The 20,877-nt window shown below is 33.9% G+C and overlaps 1 protein-coding gene across 11 annotated transcripts in view; it reads right to left on the bottom strand.

Annotated features, from left to right (window-relative positions):
* The window catches only part of ATVPS33 (Sec1/munc18-like (SM) proteins superfamily), a 352,047-nt gene extending 345,009 nt beyond the window's left edge, over positions 1-7,038 (bottom strand). For 6 of the 11 annotated variants that reach the window (XM_089798593.1, XM_089798592.1, XM_089798590.1 and 3 more), the window contains exons 1-3: positions 6,514-6,807; positions 6,375-6,414; positions 5,948-6,028 (exon numbers count right to left, since the gene is read on the bottom strand). In XM_089798593.1, the coding sequence (XP_089654719.1) occupies positions 5,948-6,028; positions 6,375-6,414; positions 6,514-6,566 (174 nt within the window). In that variant the 5' untranslated portion in view covers positions 6,567-6,807. Of the gene's footprint in view, positions 1-5,947; positions 6,029-6,374; positions 6,415-6,513 lie in introns of all 11 variants that reach the window. The other 5 variants (XM_089798599.1, XM_089798596.1, XM_089798597.1 and 2 more) reach the window with 2 other exon arrangements.
* Between the last annotated feature and the right edge of the window lie 13,839 nt (positions 7,039-20,877).

Here is a 20,877-nt window from a genome sequence, read left to right on the forward strand (position 1 = left end):
TGGAATTTAATGTGATTGAAGGATTTTTAAAACTATGAGAAAGAGATTGGCTCTTTGGCTTTAAATTATGGCACTCCTTCGGCATTTCTAAAGAAAACACTAGGCAAAAATTTGGGTAATCCCACTACCCACCTCAGTTTTAACATTTGCTACAGGTGCAAACTGTATCTGTCTTAGTGGCCAAGAAAGCAGAATAAAAGATATTTTTAGGAATTCTGAAGGCCCCGTAAAAACAAGATGAACAACAAATTAAAAACAGGAGGTGGAAGTTGAGCCCCAAACTCAGGGCTATACAAAACAAATACAGACTATTCATCTAAAGGAAACCTGGAGCCAAGCAAACCTCAAAGGATATCAGTGGCTATTAGTCCACACATTATGAATCCTATACGTAAAACTCATAGAAATGTGGTGCAGACCAGTTTGTTCAGACAAGATATGATGAAATGGTGGGAGGATCTACTCCCCAACCAAGTAAGTTATACTCCCCTTTAAGGTAAATTTCTCATGGTAGAATACGGTAATGTAGAAATTAATAATAAATTAATGTCTTGTGAGCTGTTGAGCTTTTAAAGTTATGGATTGCATGTCTTCAATAGGTAAATTTACTGCTATAACTTCCAACTAGGCTCCCTAGTTGGAATAGTTTAGGGTATCTTCTACGGAATATATAAATATTAAAGCCCTTGAAATAATAAGAAATAAGATGGGAAATTATCTTCGGTACAAAAATCCAGACTTCAACAAAGGAGAATTTAATGTATTAGTAGAAACAAAGACCAAATCCAAAACCCTAGGAGAACTAGAGGTTACTAGAGGATCAGAATGGATATATATTAGTCTGAAATATTATTATGGACCAATCACTGAATCAGAATCTAGGGTAAAACTGAGTGACAAAATGCAACTAATGAAGCATAGCATTGTAAAACAGAAGAGACAAAAGGAATACAGTCCCCTGAAACTAAAACTGGATCCAAATGTGAATATCATACTTAAAAATAAAGGTGGTGTGGGGGGACTGGGTTGAAATCCATGTCAATGAGAGCAAAAACAAGTCTCTGAATTGGAAACAAATCAAGAAAGAGATAGAATTAACGATAAAGGTAGTACTGACAGAAAGTTATTTGGGGAGTCTTTACCAGCAAAATCACAAGATGTCGAAATGCAGAAGATAGACAAGTAGATAAATCTGCCAATTTAGGTTTAGAAATATAAGAGGTACGTAAAAGAATTGCTCAGAGTAAGATGGTTTTGAATCAACTATTATCTAAAACCTACTTCTTTCAAGAAGAAGTAAGTGAAGAACTGGAATGCTTGAACAAGGATTGAGGAAGGTAGACTAGCTGCAAGTGAAGAAATTCATGCAAATTTGGATCTTATTGATACTGCTCTTCGTTAGATTAAGGCAGTAGTGGAAAGAGATATATGGGGGATCACTTTGAGGAAATTCAGATTCAAGAAGGTCAAGAAGGTGGCACCAGGATTACCCAAGACATAGGAGTACAGGAGGTTAATTTGGGGAAAATGGCAGCTGAATTAAAGGTTGCCTATGGGATATGGGAAGATGTATTGAAGAAGCACAATTAAAAGGTGAAAAGGATGAAGAGGAGAAACAAAAGTATATTCAACAAATTATGGAGTTGATTGAGGAAGAGAAAGAGAATGAAGATGAAGAAGAAGCGAAAAATGAAGAAATTGGGAAGGCTAAGGACAAAACTGAAAAGTTGGATTTTATGTCTTGGCAGCCCAAGTAAAGCCAAATCAGATTGTGCAATATACCCTAAGAAGAGGGGTAGGAAATCCTTGTCAGAATTGAGAAACAAAGCAGAGGCTGCAATAGATCAAACCAAGATTACTTCACTGTTACATGCAAGTAAGGGGAAGTTCCTTCCCAAGCCAACCTGGAAATCATTAGGTGAAATCAAAAGCACGGTAAAATGTTGCATCTGTTCAGATAAAGCAGATAAATTAATGATTCAAGAAACTAAATTAGACAATAGCGAATCTGAGGAATTCAATAAACGGATAGGCAGTTGGAAATTGGAAGTTGTACCATCTGAAGGTGCCTCGGGTGGATTAGGCATAACTTGGGACCCTAGGAAAGTACTGGTAGGAGTAATTAATCAAATTAATAACTGGATCTGCACAAAAGTTGAGTCTTAGCAGTAACCTCAAGTTTATGCCATCCAGTATCTATGGGCCTATTCCCAACCATAAGAAAAGATAAGTATGGGAAGAAATATCTAATCAATCAGCAAAGATTCCCAAGAAAAGTAGTCTTTTGGATGGTGATTCTAATGCCATTTTGGATTTATCTGAAAAAGCAGGGGACATCAAACAGAAACCGCAATCTTTAACTGACTTTAGGAATTGAGTTAATCAACATAACATTATGGACATAAGTATGGAAAATAGTACCTTTACTTGCCATAATAGGAGATCTGGATTTAGTCAAATTGCAGAGAGATTAGACAGTTTTTTGTTCAAACGAAACTTTACAGAATTTCATTATAATTTCAGTTCATCAATCCTTCCAATATCAAGCTCTAACCAGTTTCCTATTGAGTTGTGTATTCTCGAAAAATCCAAGCCAAAAAGATGTCCTTTTAAATATGAAAAGATGTGGATGAAAAGTGAAAAGTTCCTAGATATGGTGGAAAAATTGTGGATGGAAAAGAAATCTGCTTCAATGGAACTAGGATCAATTCGGAAATATATTTGAAATCAAAGATCAATTAGAGAAAGGGGTCGATAAGTTGAATGAGGAAGTAATTATAAAAGGCATGAACCAAGAAAGCTATCTAAAGGAAAAAGAATTATTACACAAATGTGAGGATATATAATCAAAAAAGAAGAAGTCTATTGGAGACAAAAATCAGGAGATGCCTGGTTGAAGGAAGGGTATAAGAATACTAAGTTTTTCCACAAGAGCACTAAGATAAGGAATAATTTCAGAAGAATTACCAAATAAAAGACTTTCCAAGTAAGGTATTGGAAGATCCAGCAGAAATATCAAATGAAGCAGTTGCTTTTTCTAAGAACATCTTAAATAGAACTGAAATCTCGGATCTAATTGCCCAGTCCAACTTGCCAAACAATAGTCCTCAACTAATAACATCAGATCAAAAGAAAATGCTAATGAGTAAATTTACAAAAGAAGAGACTGAATCTACACTAAAACAGCTCCATCCAGATAAGGTGCCTGGACCGAATGGATTCCTGGCTTGCTTCTTTCAAGAGTGTTAGCATTCTCTAAGGGATGAGAGGGTAGAAGCATAGGAAAAGGCTAGGAACTGAGAATGATTCTTGAAAGAAATTAATTATATGTTCATCACACTTGTTCCCAGAAAAAGAAGTTGGAACACCTAGATGAGTTTAGAGCCATCTCCCTCTGTAACACCATATACAAGGTCATGGCTAAAGCCTTAGCTAATAGAATGAAACAGATTTTTTACCTAGAATTATCGTGGAAAAGCCGATAGGATTTCTACCAAATAGATCTATTTGTGGTGTTATAATAGCTTGAGAAGCAATGCATTTTGTTCAACGAAATCATAAGCCCAATATGTTAGTTAAATTAGATATTAAGAAAGCCTATGATAAAGTAGATTGGAAGTTTTTGTGTGAGTGTTTGGAAGCCTTTGGATTTGCTAAGAAACAGATCAATTTAATCTTTGAATGTATTTCAAGTCCAACCCCTAAAATATTAATATTAGTTAATAACTTAATGGTACCCTGGATGGAATCTTTGAGATCAGGGATTAAGACAAGGAGATCCCATTAACCTTTCCTCTTTATCATCATGGCTGAAGCCCTAGGCAGAACTATATTGCGATATCAAGAATTCGGAAACGAGCGAAAATCAAGGTTACTAGTAAACTTTCAGCAGTCATATACCAGCAATTTCCTGATGACACCTTGCTATTTGGAGAATGCAGTAAGCAAGAAGCTAAAAACTTCAAGACCATCTTGCTTTGGTACTCTGGAGCTTCAAAGCAGGAATTTAATAGGGATAAATCTGACAAAAAAATAAATAAAAATAAAAGTGAAGAAAGAGAGATCATTTCTATATTAGGATTTAAAAGGGGAGAACTGCCCTCTAAATATCTTGGACTTCCTTTGGAAAAAGGCATTAGATCTACAAAATTGTGGGATAATTTGTTAACCAGATTAGATAATAGATTGCAGTCATGGAAAGGTAGAGGATTGTGAATGGCAGGAAGAGTTCTAATGCTGAAGCCAGTTTTCTCATCCATACCTCGGTATCAAATGACTTGCCTCCCACTTACAGAAGGAAGGTTCAAGAAGTCGGGTTTTTGAGATGGAGGCCAATTTCAGTCTGCAAGCTACCAAGCAGCAAATGTCTTTTTGGGGCAACATCTGGAGGACAGATTGAATATTGCATTTGCCAGTTGATTCTTTCTTTCTTTCAATGTGTGGGGTGTTGGAGTTTCATACCAGAAATGAACATAAGCAGCAGAATAGAACACAAAATAGATAACATAACACACAGAAGATACCCTGGAAAAACCCTCCAACTTGAGGGGAAAAATCCAACAAAACTAGAATCACTTTAACAATGAAAAACAGAAGTCTGCTTTACAAAGCAATAATAAATTCTCCTCTGAATCTATATATCTCTGCAACAATGAATAAACTACTACAGTCGAACAATCAGGCCCGAAAATCAAGAACGGTCCCCTATAAATAACATGTCTTCGCGCATGAAGAGGTGGATTCTTCTCTATCGTTATCAATGAAAAGACGCCAAATCAAATGACTTCATTGTCTTCGAGTGTCTGTCCACATGAGCATCTGTCCATTTCAAAAGAACTGCTGTCGATGAACTAGAATATCTGGGCAAGTGTTATAAAGAGATTAGGTCATCTCAAAAATTGGATGTCTCCTGAAGCTACATCTCCAACACAGGGATTGTTGGGGACTGAATACATTCTAGCCTAGTATAAATACTGAACTAATAAATATGTATCCTCCATATTTTGAGCTTCGAGCTGGATGGAATTGGGAGGTGACAAGAGTGGTAAATTGTTGTGAGAGACCAAAATGGCGACAAGGACTAGATGCTCTTTTAGCACTTGTTGAACCAAGGCATGGTTTCATCACTGCATTGGGGGATTGGGTTCATGTCCCTGGCCATCCACAACATGTGCATCCTTTTTTGTTGTGGTTCATGGAGAACAGAGAGCAGAGGAAATGTGAAGTGCAGAGAATTTAGGGTTTCATCTGCGACTACAATCATGACTGGGAGGTGTTAGACTCTAGTTTGAGGAGCGAGATGGACGTGAGTAAACTCAGATTCAAAAATCAAACCTACTGGAGAGGCGAAAACCAAGAAAGTAATGTGAATTAAGAACACAGTGGCAGTGGGAGACAAATGAACACAGGTGGAAGGAGCATGCAAGGACGTGGGTGAGGTTGTGCACAGGATGCTCCTGGACAGGGAAGAGAAAATGCTGCCTATGGCCGTGGAAAAGGTTTACATGAAGCTAAGAATTAAGGCATGAGAGTTTGTATCTCCTCGGGGTTTTGAATTTGTTTGCTTCCTTCTTGCACAATTGCTAGTCGGGTTGAGGTTTTTTTGGTATTTTGTACTTGGTGGTAGACAATGTGCCATTGTTGACATGATATTTTGGTTGCTTTGAATTGTAATGCACTTGCCTATGGCACTAGTTGAAATATGTATAGTTGATTGTAATGGCAGAATGCCAACTTTGTTCATGGGGCAGGTAGTGATAGGAGTTGGAACTTGGTATAATCATGCTGTTGTTATGCAACCTAGCATATGAGGGGTGGTAGACTGTAGTAGGGTGATGGTGGGTTTGCTATTTTCGAGTTTGATTATCTTTCATTGTAAAAGTTTATTTTATTATTAATGATATATACCAAAAATTTACCGACCACAAAAATAAAATAAATTCACTACCTTCAACAGCGCAGTTTGAAGTATCAAAGCAAGTGAGCCGCTCAGCTTGGGATCCAAATAAAGCGTTTTCTTACCCCGTATCTGCACTTGTTAATATTGCCAAAGCTTAAGTACAGAAAATAGGCAAAACCAATGTGAACGATACTTTATCTATTAAAGTTGCAAATTCTATGGAAAAATCCTTGTCAAGGTAAAGTATTGAAAAATGTGTAAGTCAAAATCAGATTATATGGAAGAGCTGCAACAAACCTTCAAATCTTAGTGATCTTCTTATAAACATTTTTTTGGAAACTAACAAATGAAATTCCTACTCTAGATGACGATAAATTAAGGCAGTAATTTTGTAGCTGAACATTGATAATTCTCTGTAGATTTTTGCCAGAAAACATTTGCCTGCAGAAAATGTTATGTCGATAAATTTACTCACCGTATCCAAAATATTTATGAGCTCCTTTCTAGCTTGATCCCTGATCAACCAAAGCACATGATTAGATAAGCCAAAAAATGGAAAAAAAATCTTATAACAGTGATTAAGGGGAAAATTTTATCTAAAATGCAGTACTTACCTAAATGGAGATACATTAATAGGGGCATTGTCCAATTTCGGAATCTGAGCCATTTTCGCAGTCTCCTAACTCTCGCCAATAATATATATATTGGCTACTTTGGAGCCAAATCTGCTAAGTCAATCAAAACAGGTTAAATGTTCGATTTCAGCATATGGGCAACTTCACACACATAATTCTTAATTACACAAGAGGAAGATTATCCATTCTTCCTCTCGAAATGGAACGTGTTTTCGGATCTCGGTAGTTAACTCTGTCGTAAAAATAATAGAAGAACAAGACAGTTGTTATGATAAACTTCTGGAGCAACTTTTATTCTTAAATATCAGATAATACGGTTCATGGTAAATTTCTGAGCAAATGAAGACATCAAGGATATGTGATGGTCAAGTTTGCCATAGATCGATGTAATTATGTTTCACGATTTTCTGCCGATTTTTTGTTTTCTGCCCGTTTTTCCACTTGCGCACGGTTTAGCACGCCCTTCAATTTTCCCACTGAAACGTAGGGTTCGATTAATTTGGTCATTTTATTTTACCGTCTTGCTTTTCTAATTAACTTTTTAAAATTTTATTTTTTGTTATAAAATATGGATCCGCGAAATTTAGTTTTGTATCGGTTATTTCCGTTAAATATTGTTAACATAATATTTTATAAAATATAATACAAATAGAATATGTTAAATATTATATTATATTTGATAAGTATACTCTTAATATTAGACTTGTTCGTAGGCTTTAATTTTTACTGTAATTTTTTATTAAAAAATAATATTATTAATAAAATCTAAGATATTATAATATTATATTTTTATTATATTTTAAAAGTTTCTAATTTAAAACTTTATTGTATTCTAATTATTACATTGACCAATATTTATGTAAAAAAGTTATGTTATTTTATTTTCATATAATAATTATTTTCTTATGTAAGTGTATGGGTGTTGTGGAGTTCTTTCTTCTCAGCTTTGGATTTGATTGCAATCGGAAAGACCTCAAGAAGGATGGTGTAAGTGTATCTTTGATGGTGCCTTTGTACTGTTAAATTGGAAGCACTTCAATTTAATGATGGTTTAGTGCCTACTTAATGTGATATCATTTTATCCTTACATATTTCCTCCTTTCTTTCCCTTTCTTATCATTTCTCCTAAGTGGAATTGGGGTAAGACCTAATAGATTCTCTTTAATGCTCTTATTTTCATGGCATAAAGCTTGAGGTCGGTTCTAACCACCTAGGTCCTCCCTTTCCCTCATACAATCACTTGGAATCTATTTTTCACACCGTAATAATCATAACTTGCAACTAATTCCTGCAATTAGAGACCTTTTTGGGACCCCAAAAGAGTCCCTAGGGTTTTGGGTCATGGTTGCCAGGGACATAATGCATCCTTGCACTATCAAGAACATAGTGTGTCCTTGATAGGCTTGTCAAGGATGTAGTATGTCCCTGCATAGACCCTATCTTGGTTCCCTTTCTCAATCCTAAGTTTAGGTTTACCTACGATGTAGAATTTGAGGTAAGTTAGTCTACAAGAGAAAGTTAATGTCAAACCCTTTATAAACCCATCCATTTGCTCCATTTTGCATCCATAATCTATAAGCGTCCTCATCTAGATACACACAAGCACTATCAAGCGTTCATGCCCTCTAGCATTCAAGTCTTCAAGGATTCTTCAAGCAAATTGTTTCATTAAAGATCAAGGATTCTAGGATTCAAGTAATTGAAGGAGCTTATCTTCAAGATCTCCCTCAATCCATTCAAGGTCCTTTGGTACATCTTCTGTATCCATTCATCTACATTCTTGATTCTATCCAATTGGTAAAGAGAGATCATTGCAATCGATTTGAGAGATCCTATTGTTGTAAGGCAAATTGTACATTTGCTTTACATTTTTGCAATTTGATTACTTCAATTCAAGGTTAATTCCTAAATTGAGGTTTGATTGAGGCATACCCCCCATCAACAAACAAAAACCCTTTTTATTACAGATTTCATATCTTGGATCAGTGAACAAATTACAAATTTGGATACTTGTTTTGTCATTTGTTAAAACTAGGAAATCATATTTGGGATCTCGGACATAGTTGATAAGGGACATAGTGCTCCCCTACTTTAGAAGAACATTGACATCATGCAAAATTCAACCTTGCCAAATTGTCGAATAATTTCTAGGTTTTTTAGATTTAGTAGTTTTAGGCCTAGATCTGATGTTGTTTGTCTATTTAGAGCAACACGACAAGCAAAAAAAATTGATCCAAAGGCAAGTTGTAACATCTCATTTTCCATGGTTTTAAATAACCAATACCATACTCAAGAAATACAGTTACTACTTTGTTTCATAGGAAGACAGTTATATCATTCATTGTTCATGTGAATAAGATTTACCATTAAAAAAATAGTTAGACAAAATTTCTTAACTTAAAAACTTGAAGTACCACCAAATGTATTTATTAGAGAAATTGAAAACTACATACCTCAAAAAACTAAGATTGAAATCAATTCGGGACACTTCTACAACCACTCCGATTAGTCCACAAATACCTCTATAACAATACCATAAAAATGACTTCTATCCAATATTGTTAAACCAAAATTAAATGACAATTATAATTAAATACCATTATATAAAATTAGGGCATCACATACCACTGTATCAATTAGGTCATTGTTTACCTTTGGTTCATTTAGGGCTTATGATACCGCTATCTCACTTAGGGCTTCCACAACCACGAATTCAATTAGGGCTTTTGATACCATTGATTCAAATAAGGCATGCAATACAATGAATTCAAATAGAGCTTCTAATACCACATATTCAATTAGGGCTTCTGAAACTACTGATTCAAATAGGGCATGCAATACCACTAATTCAAATAGGGCTTCCAATACCATGGATTCAATTAGGGCTTCCAATACCATTGTATCATTTAGGGTTCCATTCATTTCTCAATCAATTAGGGCTTCAGATTCATTTCCCTCTGATTACTTAATTGTGACAGTATCTCGACATTAGTAATATGCTTATACTCGATATTCATATAAATGAAAAGCAATCCATGATTCTATCTCTTATATCTAGGATTAAAATAATAGTAATAATGAAATAACTCAATTTAATCTTACCTCCTCATAAATAAAAGTGATATTACCTATTTTTCGTTAAACAATTGACTGCATAACTTATCTCTGTCGAACTCACAGCTGACAACTTGGGGAGAGATGATACATTGTCAGGGGCTTAACCACCCAACCTCGAACCAAATCTTATCCCCACACAATCTCTAACAAGAAAGGCCCTCCCTACTTGAAACAAACAGGGGTCATCTTGCCATCCATAGGGTGTCTTGGTAATTAACTCACCATACGACTTGGCAACAAGAGATTACATTAACATGATTATGCATGAGTTATTATTTAATTCATATTAAAATGATAAACATTGAACTGTCATAAATGATCACTGATTCATGTTACTACAAATTCCTCTTTTCACCTCATTTCCCTTTTTCTTGGCTACACAGCCAAGGTGAGTTCCAAGTGTTAGGAATTCTCAGACAACCAGTTCTGTCAATTATTCAAGAAGATAATATGCATCCAGCATCTCACAATTTGTGATTAAAAGATTTCAAATTGAATGTTTACTTAATTAAATTAAACATAATTGTTTTCTCTTTAACTCCGCCTCTTCACCATTGTTGGCATTCTTGTCGATGAATTCCTCGGTGTCAAAATGCTCTAATTCATGCTAGGTAATATGTTTTAAACCTTGCAACATTTGGATATACATGATTATCTATGCTTCCAAAGGTTGATTTATTAATGAGGTCTCAGAGTACTATTGTTAAGTTGAAAAGAAATCATACATACTTCATATATCAACAGATGGCATAAAAGATTAATCGTAACACTTCAATCTTAACCATCTAAGAAGATTTTTAATAAAATATTAGATAAAATATGCGAGAGATCAGATAATGATTTACTAATTATTTGAAGTCTCAATATTCTGTATACAGATTCTATGATTTATCATTGCAAAACAAGAATACGACTTTCAAAATCGACTATACTCTCCAATAAACTTCTGGCTCAATATCATATACAGCTTCAAGGATTTAGGAATGACAAAGAAAATTCTAGAAGACTGTTGGTTTGTTTTTAGATTGGAAGAATATGGAAATATAAAGCCAACTAAAAGAAATATAAGTCAAGAAGTGCATAACCTTATTCTGTAATAACAGCGGTATATAAAATAGTGAAATGGATGTGGATGATGAGTGATGGACCAAATGGAAATCACTTGGAATTGTGGGCAATATGAGTGGCAATAAACCATTTAAATATATATGGACCATAGGAGACTAAAATCTATAAAACCACTTGAAAACCATGAATCAACATTTTATAAATATGAGTAATGACAGAATAAAACTGATTCAACTAGCCTGAAATTATGAATTAATGAGTGAATAAGCATATAGAATAGATATGGGTGATATGAGATTAAAATTAATCATATTCACTTGAGGTCCTGAAGTAGCTATGGCAACAATGCATTTGAAACATAAATGGTTGGAAAGCAATTTCTATGTAATAATAAAATGAACCATAACCAAGGAAGTTAATATGTCCATCCCCTGCTCCTTCACCTGTCTCACCTGCTCTATGGGTAGCTTGTTTAGTTCGTCTGCTAATGCCTTGCCTTGATCTAAAGTCATGCCTTAACATAGGAGTAGTTGAGTAGATGGGGAAAAAAATGTGGGAATGCAAAAACGAAAAAGGGTATATCAAATACGATCAAGGAGGCTCTAATAAAAAAGGTGCTTCACTCTTTGGCTACCTTCAGTTATAAATAAAACCATTTGGATGCATCACAAATACAAAAATATATAAGAAGAAATAAAGAGGGAAAAGAATAAGGAGTTGAAGAGAAGTTGGAAAGACAATTTGAATTGCCAAATGTTATCATTTAAAAGCAAAGAATATTAAATTGAAAAGAATAAAGTTGGAAGACAATAAGTCCATTATTATTAAAAATTTGAATGTTATAATTCAAATGTTATTATATTTCAATTATTATTATAATCTTATAAATGTACATGAAAGCATCGCTTTATTAAATTATTAAAATATAAAGATGCCAAACCATTTTTATATTTAAATGCACGTATATAAATAATTATTAAAAATAATATGATGAAAGATAAATTAAAATCCTTAAAGATACGTTTCATATTTTAACTCAATTATTTTAATTAAATTAATTATTTAAATAACTCATGCAGTTCCACAGATGTATCCTATTTCAAATTGCTAGTTCCTCTACATGTCTGCCTAGTGATGGTGATGCCCTGCCTAATTCTTTTCTGACAATGCTTCCACCCCTTCGGCATGCTCCCTACAAAGAATTTCTATGTAATTAAATTATAAATTATTTAATCATAAATAATCATAATAGTTAACCTTTCATCTTAATTTCATGAATTCACGATTAACGATCAACTAACATGTCATCTACACTTGAAATCATAATGATCAACTATCTTACCATTTCGCCAGATTATATCAAATTAAACTGCTAACTGACTTCACACGAACCTCAATAGCTATATTTCAAGCTAGGTCAAAAATTGGGATGTAACATACCATTCCCCTTGTGGTTCATCATCCTCAATGAACTTGAAATTGCAACAAACATTTTAAAGGAGTATTTTAAAATTAGAATGTAATGTACCATTCCCCTTGTGGTTCATTGTCCTTGATGACCTCTGCAATTTAGACACTAAAAGAATATTCCACATACAAGATATATATATATATATATATATATATATATATATATATATATATATATATATATATATATATATATATATATATATATATATATATATATATAACATTGTGATATCATATTTTTTTCTCAATTGGGTCAGAATGAAAATCATAATCAAAACTCAAGATCAATTTCTACTTTAAAGTTTTCCATAAAGATACTTGCATGGTAACATAAAATTAAACACATACTCACCTGAGTTCTCTTTACCGTAATGGTGGTCATCTTAGCATTGGTTGAGTTGATTCTATTTCATATTCATGTCATACTTATGTAGACACTCACCATGTCATTAGTTTAATTCCATATTGATATCTTCATTTAAGAGGATTTTCAAGGTTCAATGACTGAAAGAAAGATAAGTATTCAAAATTGAAATTCTTCAGCTAGCAAGTTCTTAAATCACTTATACATACCATTTGGCATAAAGCACTTATTAATGGGTAGATCGTCCTAGTAAACTTACAGATCACCTGAAAAAGATTATTAGATCCAGGTTTTTCTTTTTTCATTTATGTAACTTCGGTCTCTTTGCCTATCTTATTGCAAAATCATTTCATTATAACATTCATTTCATGATAGAATATACACTTCATCTCCAAAGCAATATACAACAACTGAATATGTAAAGTCAACATTGCATGTGTATTATAGCAGTGTGTCAAGGGTAAAAACATGATATACTATGCAAGATCATCAAATCAAGATCATAAACATCTGAAACAATTCATAATATTCTTATCGAGTGGCTCATCATTCATCTTTAAATGTTTGGAAATTCATCTTTTTCCTTTGTATAACTTAGGCTTCCATGCCCATCTCATCAAAGTTTACAACTGTAAACAAGCATTGATAGTTCCAATTATTCAAGTGTGTTTACTCCTTACACAAGTCTTCTAACTCCCTTTATCATTTGAAAATATTTACTTATTACTATATTTCATTTCCTAGATTTCATTATAGCAAGGGTTTTTGAAGGACTTTTGTATCTTTTCCCTTATTCTATTCACTAGATTTTAGCTTGCATTGGTGCTTGGCTAGAACTAATATTTCTAGATCTTGTTATTTAGAATTGGAATTGAAAGAATCAATTTCTTTAATTTCCTCTTTGAGTTGTGTAAGTGTGGGTATGTGATGAACTTAGGTTTTATTTTCTTGATTCACATTTTCCCCTTAACAACCTCTAAAGGGAATCTTGGCCCTTCTAACGTAGGATTCATAATTAGAGATGTAAAGGGGGGCCTCATTGCATGTGGTGGAAAGCATCTTCAAGATGGTACAAACAATTTGGTTGAAGTTGAAGTGACTCTTTTGGCCATTAGAGCATTAAAAAAAAACTAGGTGTGACAAAGTTGCATGTTGAAGGTTGTTCACTAATTATTATTATTGTCATTATCAAAGGTGACCCAAAAGCTTGACACCTTCAAAATTGGATCTTCAGAATCAAGGATGAGTTTTCTTTCTTGGAGGATTATAAGATTACACAAATTAAAAAGATCATAGAATAAAGAGGTTGACAAATTGTCAAATTGGGCTTTAAATCTCAACAATTTTTAAATTGTCATGGAGAATTATTTTGATGTTAAATGGGAGGAGTAAACTAGTCATCTAGCCACTTTTCCCAACTCATAATTATGGCATGCTAATGAGGGCAATGATTGGTTTTCTTTCCCCTTAAGTACTATGTTATATGTGATATGCTTTTATTGTATGACATCATTGATGAAAGCATTTGTTCCTCTATCTCCTGAGTTTGTTATATTTGGTGTCTATTTTTTGTTGTGTTTACTCTTGCAGGTGGTTTGAATAGTTGGATGTGCCTTTGCCCCTGGTTATTTCATCCCTCCCTATGTTAATTTTTCATACTAAAGAAATCAACATCACAAAATTTCATATATAAAGAATGAATAGTTGTCAAATTCCAGACTAGTGGTAAGGTTAGAAAGATCAACCTACCTTATTATAAGTGTTGTTGAGACTTTCTCCAAAAATTTGTGCTCAAACCTTTTCTCAGACTATCTCATCATCTTATCATCGGTCTCTATATCTTCATTGTGCACTTTTTCTACTATATACACTAATTGATCCAAAATTGGATGTTACTCATTCACATCATGAATATCAAAAGCATCTACAAAAATATCCTTAATGTCATGGAGTATATTCTTTTGCTTGAAATCTTGCCTTAGAAGCTCTTTCTTTGTCTTGCAACTCAACAAAGATTATAAATCTTGCATTTTCTCCAAGGTCATGTTGTTAAGGTCTTATTTTGGCAATGTGATGACCTCATCTAGATTGGTTGTTATCTCTAGTGTATCAATCTTTTGTGCCAATAACTGTGATCGAGGGGTGTTGTCACTAAGTATTGATATCTGCAATTGTTTCCTCTTAGTACTTGGTCTAGGTTTAGTTGATGTCACCTATTGAACAAGTATAATGCATCAGTTAAAATAACACTCGATAGCTGAATAAGATCTTGGATAGCCTCTTGCTCCTTAAGCTTCTCGATCTCTACCAATTCTATGTTCTTTTCTCCCTCTTTGACATCTTCTACAAATTGATGTGCCTCATCTTTCTTATCTTCTTGTCCATTGGTGACATGAGTAAATTGTGGTAGCACAATGATTTCCTTGCCGTACTACTCAATGCTTATGTCAAGAATAACTATAAATGATGTAATTTGTGTAGTATTAGTTGTTGCACTCCGAATCCGTGGATAGTCTTATATCTGTAACAAAACTAGATTGGTGCATAAAAAAGAAGTGTCTGAGGCATTTTATTTAACATTTTTCAAATCTTCCTTAGTTAATATGTTTTGATTTTGTGCTGATGAATTAGGAACATTCTCTATATTGAGAACATCTTGTTGTTTACTATTCTCTTCTAGCTTCCTCACTTCTTCAATTTTGTTAAGTTCATCATCATTTTGACTTTCCAATTCTACAACGTCTCTTCCCTCTTCCTCTTTTTCTTCTTCTACTAATGGAACTAGCAATCCAAATGCTTTCTTCCATATCACAATTCTCTCCTTCTCAACTTCATCAGCTTTATTTTTCAAAATTTTGTATGCCCTCTCTTTGGGCACAATTTTCTTTGCAAAATCTTTTAGGGTAATAGACATATGCACCTTCCCTAAATTAGACATGGTTTAGGCTAATGTCGTTTCCCTTATTTTCCTCTCAGTGAATAATGCCCACTTCCATTTTGCATCTAATTTGCTATATAAATACTCAAGAATACCTTCACCTAATTCTATAGGTGTATATCTAAATTTTATCATCATATCCATTATTTCTTTTTTAGTCTTTTCTTGATCATCTTTATTTAAAGAATCATACTTAATATTATTAAAGCTTGCTATGCCAACTAAATACCTAATATTCTCACATACCTAATTAATTGTCATGGGAGGTAGTCTAGGTACAATTTGAAGCTTGCACAAATCATCGGACTTGGTTTCCTCTTCATCATCCTCCTCCTCATCAAGTGTAACAATCAATTTTCTTCTTGGCCTCTTATGTAGGCTCTACACGGTTCCTTTAGTCTATTTTCTCTTTGTTGGGATTCTTATTGTCTTAGCGATCGGGGCTGAGCTTCCTTGGATCTCGTTAATATCCTCCTCTTTAGCTCAGGTTTATGAGGTGTTACTGCCTTCTTCACAATTCTCTTCAGATCCACCTTCACCTTTGGATCAACGATAATGATATTCTTTTTCTTGGTTGCCTTGGGCTCAACAACAACTAACTTTTTACCATTTGATTTTTTTTCTTCTTCTTCTTCACCATATTCTAAATCTTCACCTTTCCCCTATGTTATCTACAGTTATCCTATGCCATTCACTTGTTGGAACACCTTTAGAATAACTAAGAGGGGGCGGCCGAGGGGGGGGGGGGGGGGGGGGGTGAATCAGTTATCCAAGGTCTAGATGTATAAACAAAACTTTTCACAGCTTAGTGAACCCATAAAACATTCATTCTCATGCATGCATCCATAAGATTATGCAATCACTGAAATGTGTAGGTTACTATCAAATCAACTTGCAAAAATGTAAAGCATGAAACATAACAGATTCATCAACACACTTGACATAATGATTTGCGTGGAAACCCAATTTGGAAAAAATCACCAGTAACAAGCTATCCATTTTCACCCTTTTGGAGTGATGCCCTATGAAAGGCCAACCCTATTAAAGGTTACAATACACACTGTTAAATGTGACCTGGTAAAGGGATTTCAATCACCCTGTTAGAAGTGAGCCTTGTTAGAGGACTTTAGGCCATTCACTTGGAATGCCACCTAGTTAAAAGATTTTAAAATGATTGTTAGGTCAACCTTAATCCAAAGGATTTGCCCTAAACTCATACAATTGTTAGAGAGTAACAGTAGAGCTTTGATCTGATACAACTTACAACTTCTCTTGTAGATTACATATCTCTATTCAGTCCTCAATTATGCTTGGCCTTCATACTTTGTAGCTCTGATAGCTTGTTCGCCCTTCAAGCATTCATCTCTTTAAGTCTTCTTGCTTAACATGTCATTACAAACTCTTCTCTTAGGTCACTTGATGAAGCAAAACCCTTGACTCCTTGTTTCCCTTAGGTTCTCACACATGATTACTTTGCTTCATGACTAGACATTCCTATAAGTAGGAAATTAAGATATTTTCTCGCTCATGTTCCATCTTCCAAATTTAGGGTTGGATGGATTAGGTAGGATGCAATGTATCTACCCCATATTTCATTTCTCTTTTAGAAACTTCTCCTAGAATCCATTCGAATTTGCCTAAAAATGGTTTACCTCAAATTATGTGCCATTAGCTCATCAACCTTTTCTTCCACCTAGTTCACAAAATTCAAGAAAACAAACTTATTAGCTTAGATTCATCAAATCTTTGATCTTTTAAATAATGTAGCAGCTCAACATTATCAATCTTTTGATGCTTGGCACATACTACAGTGCTCGACATCCACTGTAAAATTACTCGACACCTACTAAAGTTTACTGATGCTTGACATCAACTAAACTTTACTCGACATCAACTATTTTTCTCAACATACACTAGAATGAACTTTTACTTGGCTCCAACTAATTTTCTACTTGACTTGCACTGACTTTGCCCGACACCTACTATCCACTTGGTCAAGCTTGGTAGAAAAACTTTGTGTAACTTGTTCTTCTAAACTTTCTAAGTGTAACTGACCTTTGTAACCTTAAGTAGATTATCAATATATCATGTCATCACTATCTTAACTGATCCTTGTACTTCATTACATAATCATAACTCAACCTTTCCTCTAGGTGCTATTGTCACCTCTTATTGATCAAATCCTCTTCATCAATCAACTAAGTGATAGTACTTGAATCTTATAAGAAATTGTTTTACTAGTAAATAATAGGTTTGACATCAGTGACAAAATAATGATTGAAACACATAGTATTCTTCAATAATCTCCCTCTTTCAATAATCTCTCTCAACAATGATCTTTTCAATCATATCTCAACAATCTCCCTCTTTGGCATTGATGGAAAACCAAACTTATCAACCAAATCAACCAAATTGACTAGGATAAAATAGTAAGACAATACTAAAAAAGAAAACTTGTATTGATGTTTCTCCCTCTATTAGCAACTTCTATCTTTTGATTAGGTTACACAGTTCACTCTTTCTTATAGCTCCCTCTAACTAGGTAGATTAGAATTTCTCCCTCTTTCTTGAATTGTTCTCAATCTCTCTGATCAACAATCTCTTGATGTCATCTCTCTCTTTCTCATTCATCTTTCTGATACTGGCTTGATCTATCTCCCTCTTTATTTGATCAGTAGAATATCTCCCTATATGTTCTGGCTCTTGATTAGTAGAATTCTAGCTCTTGATCAGTAGAATATCTCCCTCTTTGACAACAATGCTGAAAATTTGTCATCTTAAACATGCAAATATAAGCTTTTGTAGTTTCTTCAATTTCTCCCTCTATCACCTTGCTTTTGATTGATTTGGAGTTTTAGCTCTTTGATTACTTTAGGCAGCTCCTAAAGTAAGATCCTTTGTATCAATGTGTAACATATTAAATATCAACTTGTTTGATGCAGGGCACTCCTCTTGTTACTTAGATAGCCTTTGATAAGGGTATCACACCTAATTTACCTCTTAGATACTCATGAGCATCCTTAGGTAATGGTTTTGTGAAGATATCAACAATTTGCTCCTTTGTGTTAACATATTCCATCTTCACCTCTTTATCTTGAACTAACTCTCTCAAGTAATGATACTTGATTGCAATGTGCTTTATCTTTGTATGCATCATTGGATTATTTGATATATTGATAGCACTTGTATTATCATAATAAAGTATCACTGGTTCTATGATTTCTTCCTTCATTCCTTTGAGTAGTTGTTTGATCCATATAATGTTTGTACAATTTACAATAGCAACAACATATTCAACTTCAACAGTAGATTGTGAAGTACAACTTTACTTCTTGCTAGTCCATGTAACTAGTCTCTTGCCTAAGAAAAATGCTCCTCTAGTGGTACTTTTTCTGTCATCAATGTTTCCAGCCCAATCAACATCAATGTAGGTGCTTAATTCAAAATTTTCATTCTTCTTTTAGTACAGAACAAACTCTTCTGTTCCTTCAGATATCTCATTATTTTTTTCATAGCCATTAAATGATTTTCCCTAGGATTAGTAGAGAATCTTGCAACTATCCCTATAGATAATGCAATATCAAGTTTGCTATGTATGACATATTGCAATTTGCTAATAATAGACCTATAAATTGTTTGGTTCACCTCAATAGAATCATCATTCTTTGACAATTTGTGTCTTGTCACCATAGGTGTGCTTATTGGTTTGGAGTCCTCTAATCCAAAAGTTTTCAATATTTCCTTGACATACTTTGACTGAGTGATGTATATACCATATTTCATCTGATATACTTGCAAACCCACAAAAAAAATTATCTCTTCCAACATGGACATTTCAAATTCTTGCTTCATCTGATTTGCAAAGTCCTTACATAAAGCATCTTGACCTCCAAATATGATGTCATCAACAAATATTTTTGATAACAAAATACCTTTTTCCTTTCTCTATCTTTATGTACATATTGTTGTTATCATTAGTCCTTTCAAATCCAACTTTCACAAGATAAGTATGAAGTCTCTCATACCATGCTCTTGGTGCTTGTTTCAAACCATACAGAGCTTTGTGTAGTCTACACACCATGTTCTTATTGTCAACATCAACAAAACCTTCTGGCTATTCTATGCAAACTTCTTCCTCTAATATGTCATTTAGAAATGTAGATTTAACATCCATATGATAAACTTTGAAACCTTTGTATGCAATATAAGCAAGTAGAGTTCTTACTCTTTCCAATCTAGAAATAGGGACAAATGTCTCTCCATAGTCAATTCCTTCTTCTTGTGCATATCCCTTGCAAACTAATCTTGCTTTGCTTCTTGTGACTTCACCATTTTCATCTAGCTTGTTTCTGAATACCCACATGGTATCAATCACATTTTTATTTTCTAGTCTAGGAACTAGACTCCATATTTTGTTCTTCTCTATTTGTTCAATCTCTTCTTCGATGGCTTTATACCAGTTGACATCTTCTAGTGCATCTTTTACTATTTTGGGTTCCTTCAAGCTCAACAAACATGTTTCATTTTTCAATCTATTTCTTGTCATTGTTCTAGCATGTTTATCTATAATGATTTGAGCAGTAGGATGATGTCTTTTGACATACTTAGACAATCTTGGTTCAACTCTTGTTTCTCTATTTTGTCATTCAACTTCAGAATCACTGTGTGTATCTCTATCAGGTATCTCAACATCGCTTTCATGTGTACTAATCTCAGAATCAGAATATGCATCCATTTCATTTTGTAACTCGTCATCTGAATGCAGCTCGGTTCCTAAATGCAACTTGGCATTCATAGGTTGTGACTCAACAATCACTATAACTTGTTGTTGATTTATAACTTGATCTACAACATCTTCTTTAGGAGGCATTCCTTTATAAAAGTATACAAATGATTTGTATTCTTCAAGCCTTTTTTATAGGTTCAGCCTCATGTACTTCTGTAAAGTCATCAAAGTTCACATTTGCACTTTCCACAATTTTGTTAGTGTTAGTATTCAAACACTTATAAGCTTTACTTCTTGTGGAGTATCCTAGGAATATACCTTCTTCACTTTTTTCATCAATCTTCCCTTTTTCTGACATCTTTAAGAATGTACTTTCAAACACCTTAAAGTATTTTACATTGGGTGAGTATCCATACCATAGTTTAAAAGGTGTTGAATGCGTACCTTTCTTCATTTCCATATGCTCACAGCATCTCTCTAGTATTTTAGAGCAACATTCTTCTCCATCATGAGTGTTCTAGCATAGTCCATTATAGATATGTTCCTTCTTTCAACTATTCCATTTTGTGGAGGGGTTCTAGGGGTAGATGTCTGTCTCTTGATTCCTCTATCCTTATGGAACATCTCAAATTCATTTGATGTGAATTCTCCTCCTCT

The sequence above is a fragment of the Cupressus sempervirens genome, chromosome 8 (genome assembly GCF_028749045.1).
Source record: "Cupressus sempervirens isolate cs-2001-9-10 chromosome 8, ASM2874904v1, whole genome shotgun sequence".
NCBI classification, from domain to species: Eukaryota; Viridiplantae; Streptophyta; class Pinopsida; order Cupressales; family Cupressaceae; genus Cupressus; species Cupressus sempervirens.